Source organism: Myotis brandtii, unplaced genomic scaffold (assembly GCF_000412655.1).
Source record: "Myotis brandtii unplaced genomic scaffold, ASM41265v1 scaffold251, whole genome shotgun sequence".
Lineage (NCBI taxonomy): Eukaryota > Metazoa > Chordata > Mammalia > Chiroptera > Vespertilionidae > Myotis > Myotis brandtii.
The window spans coordinates 3,679,813-3,690,734 of NW_005359516.1; the positions used below are offsets into that span (position 1 = coordinate 3,679,813).

Below are 10,922 nucleotides of genomic sequence, written 5' to 3' on the forward strand. Positions count from 1 at the left end.
TGCTACCACTAATTGGGGTTGGAAAGTAAGATGAACTCGCTTTGTCTTTCCAGTCAATGTCACCATGGTTTTTCGGACCAAGGCATTTGTCATTCTTCATTTGCCTAATGATGTTATGCATCAAACTTTTACTAGAGCCTCTTGATGATCGTTTTGACTGAGCCATCAAGGTAGATTTGTTAGGGGTTTTGGTGATCTTAATAATTCATTGCATGGGTGAAGGACTTGCAAATTGTTGCCTGCCTCCTGACTATGAACTCCCCCGGGAAGAGCTGGGCTGGGACTAGTTAGCCTTTCAACATCGCTCCTCATGCCCCAGTCTAGGGAGACACTGATTCAAAAGTCAGATTGTCTCCTTTTATTTTTTTTTTTTTACAAGAGTCTGACTGCCTGGGTTCAAGTCCTGGCTCTAAGACTTTGTAGCTTTGTGACCTCTGGCAAGCTATTGAACGGCGGTGACCCATATGTGTGATGGGATAATAATAAAATTATTACGGGGAGCACTTTAGGTGATATGCAAAGCACTTAGAACAATGCCTGTTTGATTCCTTTTATAATGAAGCACTCTCCTTATTTTTCAAAGTCATTTTAGCCAGATCAAATCTGTACAAAAAAAGACTATTGACTCTAAAGTTTATGTAAACTCACTTATATCTATTAATTTAACTTGAAGATTTTGGATATTTGGTCTTTCTTCAAAAATATGTACGTGAAGATGGAAGCCCCATTACTTGAATTAATAGATACCGCCATCGATGTGTATCGTGTTTGATTCTTAATATTTGTTACATGCATGTGTGAAACTGAACCGCTTAAAAGCAGAATTTAGGCATTCCTGCCAAAAGGAAGTGAATTGAAAGGAAGAGAAGCAGAGCCTTTGCAAGGAGAAAATTGTCCTATCTCTCAGCCAGTGTCAGAATGTGGAAATGTTTACAAAATGCTCATTAAAAGAAAAAGGGATTGCAAGATAGAAACAAAATCTGGTGCACAAGTTTACACTAGCGAGATAAGAAAGGCTAGGCCCCTATAGGGTATTTTGTTATCCAATTACTGCAACCTGACTTTTGGGGGAAGAGGAAGAATGGTAGGGGGAGGGAGAGAGAGGAAGAGTTTCCAAACTTGTCTCCAGTGACAGGAGACATTTACGCTCAGTGAGATAAAACTGCCACTTAGAGCCCAGGGGAGCTAAACCTTCCTGGGTTGGCCTGGGGGCTTGAGCAGAGTCATGGATTCTCTGGCCCTGCAGCTGTGCGCTCTCCTCTGCCTGGCAGCTCACTCTGCTTCTGGAAGCCCCATCATGAGCCTGGAGCAGTCGCCCCTGGAAGAAGACATGCCCCTCTTCGATGATGTCTTCTCGGAGCAAGATGGTGTTGACTTTGACACACTGCTACAGAGCATGAAGAATGAGTTTCTCAAAACATTGAACCTGTCTGACATCCCTATGCAGGACTCCGCCAAGGTGGACCCGCCAGAGTACATGTTGGAACTCTACAATAAATTTGCCACTGACCGCACCTCCATGCCATCTGCCAACATCATCAGGAGTTTCAAAAATGAAGGTAAGTTTACATTCTATCGATGACATTTGGCTTGGATCTTTTTCAAGGAGTGATAAATTCCTAATGCATGATATAGCGAATAAGAGTGAATACAGATCTACAGACCTACAAAGCAATACACATTATGGCCTATATCATTTTAATGCTTCTTTTCCAAATGGTATTGAAAGGTACTAAAGAATATCTTTTAATTCAAAGTTATAAATTCTCTACCATTTTGACATTATAATGGGATCTTGAAAAATGTTTAAATTTTGACAGCAAGTAATACAAAAAGTTAATGTTGGCCTACTACTGTACCGCTGTTGGTCACTTTTCAGATAGGCCTCCGTTTACACTTGGCTTTTGATTGATTACAAAGTTTGTCAACTTCTATTTTGATTAAAAATGATGAAAATAGACAAAAACCAGAAAGTTGTGATTTGTGTTTCGCTCAAGCTTTGGACGAGTTTCCCTTTTGTGGCCTTATTTAAAAGATGCTCAAACAGGATGGAAGCTTATATTTTAGAGGGTTTTCCTACAGTTTTGTTGCATTTGATGTGACATGTATATCCTTGAAACACTGTTTATAGTTTCTAGGAAGTGTGCACGGACCAGTTAATGACCCAACTTATATCTGTGCCTTTATGAAGAGTGAGGCACAAGCTTTACATATCAGTGGAAAGATGTGTTTTCTCCTCCCAGATCTTTATTCAGTAACTAAATCTAATGACCTTGGAAGTTAATCCTTTGTTTATTATGGTGTTAGTTGACCCCTCCAAAAATCTAATATCTATGGTAAAAACGGTGGGTCCAAAGAAACTAACTCTTTAATATTTACCAATTATGCTTTTATAGACACTAGCCAGGTGAAAAATAGGGTTTAGATCAATTTTGGCCAGACTGTCTCAAAAGGAGAAAGGTGGTGTCAAAGACATAGCTCAGAGATTTGGAATTTTGAGAACAGGTTGATTTGGTAGTTGTGGATAATGAGTTTTATTTCTCTGATCCTCAATTTCCTCATCTGTATATTGGGGATACAATACAATAGAGTGATTCAAAAAAGGTTCTGGATAAGAAACATTCCATTTCCTAGGAAGTGTTGAAGAAACATTAGTTATTCCTGATGAATTCCCTAAATTCTAGGCATTACAGAAAATGTTGAGTAGGTATTGCTTAGTCCTGGAGATGCCGTTTGCCTTAAAAATTTAGTTGCCAGACCAAAATTTATAATATTTAGTAACATATTGGATCTGGTATTTAGTAACATTTAGTAACATAATGGAATTGGCAAAGCTGAAATTACAGATTCCTTTGGAGGTGAGTCTGAATTGCCAATGAACAGTCTTCTTCCATGGGAGTCCTTCCTTCCTAGGATTTCTGTGCGCTGAACCCTAAGTGCCTGGCTCAGAGCCACTCCAGTCCTCCAGGGAAATTGGGGTTTCTCAGCTTTCACTTCTCCCCTGGAGGATGTGGATGATCCAGGTCAGGAAGTAACATTTACAGTTTCTCATTACTAGAGATCAGCAAGGGTAGGGTCCTCACTCCATGGACAGCTCAGCCTGCAGCTCCGCCAGTCTGTGGGTGGGAATACGAAGTCCCCAGGACAGGAATGCTGCACTGGGCTCGCCCTGCTGGCTGCTATTGTCTCTCTTTGGCTCTTTGGGTCTGCTCAGGGCAGCTTTAAGGAGACAAAGACCAACAAAACAAAACAAAACAAATCCCCCAATCCCTCCAAATCTAACTAATCAAGGGGAAACAATTGCCACCTCGAAGGTGGAAAAAGCACGACCAATATTCCTATCAAAGCTCTGACTGCATCTTGTCATCTGGGGGAAGTCAGTTCTCGGCTCTGAGGCTCAGTTTCGTCTGGTGTAAAATGCACAGAGTAGCAATACCTGCATTGGAAGGACATTGTAAGAGCTAAATAAAACAATGTTTACAGAGCACCTGGTACATTAAATTTGCTTAGAAATGTAACTCCTCCACCTATTACCTACTATATTTGCAAATGCACAGTGAATTTATTTTTAAACAGCTTTATTGAAGTACTAGAGGCCTGATGCACGAAATTGATGCAAGGGCCTTGGCCCTGGCCCCCACCCGCCTCTACCTCGGCCGGGGGCCTCTGCTGCCTCTGCTGCCTCTGCCACAGCCCCTGCCTGCTGCGGCTTTGTCCGGAAGGAAGGACATCCAGAGGACATTTGGTCTAATTTGCATATTATGCTTTTATTATTATAGAAAACTGACATACAATAAACTGCACGTATTTATAGTGTATAATTTGATAGCCTTTGACATAAGTAAACAGCCATTGAAACCATCACTACAATCACAATAGTGAACATATTCATGATCACCAAGTTTCCCAGTGTTCCCTTGTAATCCTTTCCTCTCACTAGAGTGAGCTTTTATTCTGCACTTTTCTCATGGGTCAAGCAACCAGTCCACTCCCCTATTTTTGGTCTTCACATGTTCCCTGCCCAAGGTGAGCTGTCTCCTCCATTCTTATAAGGAGGGGACAATTCCCAAGCTACTTGATGTATTAAGGACATATGTTACACTTATAAATCAATGTGGTCTGATGCCTGGGATCATCAATTAATCAATATGTTTAAAGTGTTGCCTCGAAGGTAATCTTGCAGATTGAAGGCATAGAAAGGAATTTAAGATGTGGTACTTGCCAGCATGATGACAGTCTAGTTGGGAAGATCCATTCATGAAGAGACAACTGAAATACAAGGATGTACATGGCAAAGGTAAAAGGAGAGATAGAGAGTAAGTACTCAAGTGATTCAGAAGGGAGTGAATATCCAGATGGGAGGTTAAGGAAGGGAAGGTTCCACAGGGAGGAGTCACAGCTAGGTAGTTGGAAATGAGGGAATAGGGCTTTCCAAAGGTCAGAAGAACCTACCCCAAGGTGAAACATACAATAAAGCAAAGGGGTGTTTTCACAAGTGATGAAGATATCAGTCTATTTTAAACAAGGTTTACAACTTATTTTATCTTTCAACAAAGATCAATGGAACAATTGCAATGTTTCATGCACTGGCGAGGATGAATGGGAGTAAAGACTGGATCAAGAAGTTAAGACCTGGTTATAGCTGTTTTGAGAGCCATGCTAGAAAGTTGAAATGCATTCCATTGACCAATATTTTCTACTGGAAGTATATGAGATAATTTTAGGTCAAATCTAGAGGAAGCTGTAAATCATGTGAAATAATTGTACACTTTTACTCTTGTAAATTAGAAAAAAATCCACATACCACCTCAAACCCTTCATTTCATAAATGCTGTTGCTTAAGAAAAGTCTAAAAGAGGTTGAAAGTATAAAATAATCAGACCAAGTTAAATAAAAATATTAAATTCATGAATGGGGTTCACAGTTGGGAAAATACTGCCAAAGGTGATAGAGAATCAATCCCTCAGTTGGTGGTGCTTATCATCTTCGGTGTCATGGAACCCTTTGCTTGATGACAAATGCCCTCAGGAATTCCTTTTAGACATGTATTATCTGGGGCAAGACTACAGGAGCTGTTGGACTCCTATAAAATTCTTAGAAAGTCAACACGATGATATTTGGAGGTGTATTTCTAAGATAAAAGGACCTTTTAAATTTTATTTTATAAATAGTCCTGAATGATTTGTATGTGCCAAACTCCATGCCAGGTGCTAAGGGTATAAGACTAAGTCAACCAATTTATCCCGAAGGTTCATTTCCCCTATTTCTCCTAGTCAAGGACTGCATACCCCAAATCAACTGCTGTGACCCTCCTGGTATATAGCTATCTTCTTGACCTTGTCAGGCTTTGGTGTCTAGAGCAGGGATCAGCAAACTTTTTCTATCAAGGGCCATACAAATAGTACCTAGTCTAGGTTTTATGAAACACTAGGGGCCCAGTGTATGAATTCGTGCGCCAGTGGGGTCCCTCAGCCTGGCCTGCAGGATTGGGCTGAAACCAGCTCTCCAACATCCCCTGAGGCGTTCCCAGATTGTGAGAGGACGAAGGCCAGGCCAAACGACCCCACTGGTGCACGATTGGGGCCAGGAGGGATGCGGGAGGTTGGCCAGCTGGGGAGGGACCACGGGAGGTCTCCAGGACGTGTCCAGCCAGTCTCGCTCAGTCCCAATTGGCCAGACCCTAGCAGCAAGCTAACCTACCAGTCGGAGTGTCTGCCCCTTGGTGGTCAGTGCACATCATAGTGAGCGGTTAACAGCCTTAGCATATCATTATCATATTACACTTTGATTGGTTGAACAGCTGACCAGACACTTAGCATGTTAGGCTTTTATTATATAGGATTTTTCTCTCTTGGGACTATTTAGCTATGCCATTGTAGCGCAACCATCATCACAGACAATACAGAAGGAGTGGGTGAGGCTGTGTTCCAATAATACTTTATTTCTAAGACTGGTGACCCATGGAATATAGTTTACCAACCTCTGGTCTAGGTGAAGGTCTTTAGGAAGAACAGTGCCAACCAGCTATGTGGGGACTCCACCCATTACATGCAAATATGACAAACCATGAGGCCCTCTGAAAAGTGTCAAGAAAAGACCAATTGCCCTGGCGGGATAGAGCATGGTCCTGATACACCAAGGTTTAGGGTTCAATCTCTGGTCAAGGCAATACAAGAGCCAACCAATAAATACATAAATAAGTGGAACACAAATCGAAGTCTCTCTCTATCTCTCAAAATCAATCAATCAATAAACTTTTTTTAGAAAGAAAAGAACAACCATAACATGTTTCATTTGCTATCTCTTCACTGGTTAGAAAAATTGGGGACTTGCCCACACCAGTGCTATAATTCTGTGGCTGACAAGCTAGCAAGCAAGGCTGGGTGAGTTTTTCACAATTCATTAGACTGCCATTTTCCAGTTTAGTCTTGGCAGCTTAACTCAGTCTAATATTCTACCATTGACCTTTCAGTGTTTTCTGTGTCATAGAATGCTAACATTGTGTTTGTTTTCATTTATATCCCCTTATTCTCTCTGAATCAAATTTCCTTCATAGACAAGCCTTCTTATGACATAAATGTCTGTTTTTCTCTGTGACATACTGTAAATGTCACTTTTGTCTTTTTTTTAGAGTTGTTTTCCCAACCAGCCAGTTTTAATGGGCTCAGAAAATACCCTCTCCTCTTCAATGTGTCCATCCCCCACCATGAAGAGGTCATCATGGCTGAACTTAGGTTGTACACACTGGTGCAAAGAGATCGCATGATATATGATGGAGTGGACCGGAAAATTACAATTTTTGAAGTACTTGAGAGCACAGAGGACAATGAGAGTGAAAGAAACATGTTGGTCTTGGTGTCAGAGGAGATCTATGGAACCAACAGTGAGTGGGAAACTTTTGACGTCACCAGTGCCATCAGACGTTGGCAAAAGTCAGGTTCATCCACCCACCAGCTGGAAGTCCACATTGAGAGCAGACACGACGAAACTGAGGGCACTGGCAGGGGACAACTGGAAATAGACACCAGCGCCCAGAATAAGCATGTCCCTTTGATTGTCGTGTTTTCTGATGACCAAAGCAGTGAGAAGGAAGAGAAAGAGGAACTGAGTGAAATGATCACCCATGAGCAACTTCTGGAGCTGGACAACCAGGGCCTGGATGGTTATTCCACTGGTCCTGGGGAAGAGGCTCTGCTGCAGATGAGGTCAAACATCATCTATGACTCCACTGCCCGCATCAGAAGGAATGCCAAAGGAAACTACTGCAAGAGGACCCCGCTCTACATCGACTTCAAGGAGATTGGCTGGGACTCTTGGATCATCGCCCCGCCTGGATATGAAGCCTACGAGTGCCGTGGTGTTTGCAACTACCCCCTGGCAGAGCATCTCACACCCACAAAACATGCGATTATCCAGGCCTTGGTCCACCTCAAGAATTCCCAGAAGGCTTCCAAAGCCTGCTGTGTGCCCACCAAGCTGGAGCCCATCTCCATCCTCTATTTAGACAAAGGTGTTGTCACTTACAAGTTTAAATATGAAGGCATGGCTGTTTCTGAGTGTGGCTGCAGATAGAAGAGGATTTGTGTTGCTTATTTAATAACTGTATATGTGTATATTTTATGTGCCTATTTAATAAGATTATTTAATAAGGGTGTACAGATCATAGAGGTTTACTTAGGGAAATGGACAGGTTGGTTTGTTGTAAGAAATGCTTATTTTGTTATACAGTCTCATTCCTTCTGATCTGTGTTTCTCTGGATTTGCCATTTCCTGACAATGCCACCTCCAACAGCAAATGGCAAGATCATGCTATTTGTCTTCTATGTCAATTTGAAAACAACAATCCCTAAGCATAAATATAGTGCCAAAAGATAGATTTATGTGTATGTATATGTGTACATATAAGCTTATAAAACTCTATTGGTTCTATAGAGGTAGATTAGACTCATACACATGCAAAACTCAATCAAATATGTATATATTAAAAGCCAATGGTATGCTCTCAGTCACCTCTTCTCTGAGTAGGAGTTATGTCAAGATAATTTGCACCGGGGATTTCACCATCCTAGGAAATATTACATTTCCTAAACATTATTGGGAATGTAGGTGGAGCTTTCATCAGTCGAGTGTCTGCCATCACTCAGAGAAGCAGGGCCTGGTAAAGGATGTTGTATGTGTAAGGAGAGGGGTTATTTGATGCAGAAACCAAATGGGTTCAAGAGGTAGTGGCTTTAAGGTGCACAAGCAAAGAATAAACCCATCGTGGCACCAATGTGCTCGAGGGAGCAGTGCCTGGTCAAGAAAGGAAAAAGTGGGGCTTCAGGGTGACATCTGCTTCTGAGATAATAGGAAAGCAAGGCCAATGTTGGCCTTTATTGCTACAGAAGGTAGAGGAGGTGGGAGAGGGCACATAGGGGATGAGAGAAAAGGGATCTGGATGTTATTCTAGGATGTGTCTGTAAAATTATAAGCAGTTCTAATCAGAGAATTAAATTTCTTGGACAAAATAAAATTTTCAAAGAACAAGAGGGGAAAAACCAGAAGGGATCTGTCTGTTGGCCTCTTCACTTCACTTCTTAACATTTTTCTTCAATTCTTTGTATTTCTCCCTTGCCTCTGCACCTCTGTGTTTGTTTTGTCCACCCTTTTTCTTCCCTCTTTCTTCTTTGCCCCAGAGCCTCGTGTTTTTCTCCCATTCTTCTATCCCTTGTCTTCACTCATCTTCATTGCTCCAATGTGACCTGGAGGGACACCAGAAAGCATTTCTTTCAAGATGAGTGGAGTTAGTGCTCTAATTTCTAGTTTCCTCCCTGACATTTAATTTGATTTGCTTTTAACAATATCCTTTATGAATGTTTTTTCATGAAGAATATTTAAGAATAAGGAAAAGAAAATGAGTCCAAATGGATTCACCTAAGTAAATGAATTAATACATAGACATACAAGCAGATGACTGAAAGCTAAGCCTGAATTTTGAAATCAGGTTTGCCCATGGTAGAACCCTGATAGCCTTCCCATTCTGCAGTCTTCCCATTTGGGAAATGGACAGGACTAAGGACTGGGAAGTGTTCCGGACAGCAATGATCTGTCAGGCCTTCGTCCACCTCAAGATTATTCACCTCAAGTTTATGGGTCTGCCAGCAGTTGGCCAGTTGGAAGAACACTGAGACTCTGGCTGTGGTCTAAACCTCCCCACCCCCATGAGGGATCGTGGGCTTTGTGCAGGAGGAACCAGAGTAGTGCAGTTCTCAAGCTGTTCTGACAGCTCCAGGTGGATGACACAGATGGTTCAAGCTAGAATCAGGAATGTGATTTCTAGTACGTTGTCCCCACTCACCCATTGAATGCTTCCCTAAGAAGTCTGGCATGTTTTATAACCTAGGAAACCATCAGCCTCCCTTTCACAAAACTCTTGGGGTTATTAACTCATATTGCACTAGAAAATAAAGGGAAGGGAAGTGATTTTGAAAGACATTTTGCCCAATTTGGACCTCAGCTCTGTAAATCCAGATGCATAGATTCTGAGAGCAAACAGAGGGAATATCTTGGGGGATTCATTGGCCTGAAAAAGTGGTATTCTGACTATCAGTGAGTATACAGTGAGTGACAATTTGAGATGGTCATGCAATTCAGATCCATTCATTTATGGAATAACCTCCATATACAATGGTACGTCTGTGTGTGTGTGTGTGTGTGTGTGTGTGTGTGTGTGGTGTATGTAACTGGCTTTGGATAGCCACACTCAGACCCCTCAGTAGGATGTGGTACATCCTTTACATCCATGGTACTCACTTTATACTCATGTACTCTACGGTACTTCTTATTCTTCTAATGGACACCGTAATAGACATACAGTAAAACCTCAGTTAACAAGATAGTTCTAGTTAGAGAAAAATCAAGCAAAAATTTATGTCTAAAATATTTAAGACAGTGGTGTGCTGGTAAATGCTTTACAGCCAGCAGTCCTGGGGTAAATTAGCCCTGATTTGTTCATTTCAATGGTGAAATATTCGCATGGCCTATTTCAAGGCACTAAAGTGATGTCAACTGGCTTGCAAAATTCCTGAACTTAACAACTGTTCTCAGGAGCCATGTTTGCTGGCTCTGGCACCCCACTGCTATCAGCACCCTGCTCATGTCTTCTGCTGACTTGCCAGGTTCCTAGAGAAGTCTTGTTGCAAACACTTATAGTCACTCTTCTATTAAAGATATGTGAACAGAGAAAAGTTGGGGGAAACCAAGATGGCGGCATAGGTTAACGCCGGAGTTTGCTGCCTCGAACAACCACTTCAAAAATACAACTAAAAGACAGAACAGACATCATCCAGAACCACAGGAATGCTGGCTGAGTGGAAGTTCTACAACTAGGAGGAACCGAGAATCAGAGGAGGCGCAGTGCTGAAGTAAAATACTAAGGTGCGGAGTGCGCGCGGCTCTGGCTGGTGGCTGAGGGCGCGGTTGTCTGTTTCAATCCGGAGGGAGCCTCAGACTCTGAGTGAGTCTCTAGGGACCCAGACTCAATCCGGGCGAGTCTCTAGGGACCCAGACTCAAACGGGAGAAGCAGGACTGTCTGGCTACGGTCCCTCCGAGGTTTGCAGCGGTTGCTGGGACAGAGAGGCAGAGCCCCTGGGGACGGACTGAGAGCAGCCATAACTGTTCCCTCCTCCGCCCTGTTGATCCCGTGGGACCCGCCCCGCCCAAGCCCTGCACAGAGGCATTTGCCAGATAGCCTCAGGCAAAGGCTAGATTAGCACCTCCCTAGAGGACACAAGTTCTTCCACTGCAGACACAGCTGATTAACACAGCCAGTTGGCCTGGAGGTCAAATCCCTCTAGTATTAACTACAACAATCAAGGCTTAACCACAACAAGACTGCGCACAAAGACCACAAGGGGGTGCACCAAGAAAGCATAAAAAATGC

The 10,922-nt window shown here is 42.5% G+C and overlaps 1 protein-coding gene across 1 annotated transcript; it reads left to right on the top strand.

The window, feature by feature from the left end:
- Nucleotides 1-1,068: 1,068 nt before the first annotated feature.
- BMP10 (bone morphogenetic protein 10) lies at nucleotides 1,069-8,807 on the top strand. Its single transcript, XM_005867819.2, has 2 exons — nucleotides 1,069-1,559; nucleotides 6,632-8,807. Exons 1-2 carry the CDS (start codon nucleotides 1,226-1,228, stop codon nucleotides 7,570-7,572), a joined length of 1,275 nt encoding a protein of 424 aa, XP_005867881.1. The 5' UTR covers nucleotides 1,069-1,225; the 3' UTR covers nucleotides 7,573-8,807.
- Nucleotides 8,808-10,922: the final 2,115 nt, after the last annotated feature.

What these genes read in the sequence shown, in the direction of transcription:
- BMP10 (XM_005867819.2), top strand. Translation starts at nt 1,226, where the DNA reads ATGGATTCTCTGGCCCTGCAGCTGTGCGCTCTCCTCTGCCTGGCAGCT. An exon ending in CAGGAGTTTCAAAAATGAAG is followed by an intron (nt 1,560 to 6,631) that starts GTAAGTTTACAT and finishes TCTTTTTTTTAG; the next exon opens with AGTTGTTTTCCCAACCAGCC.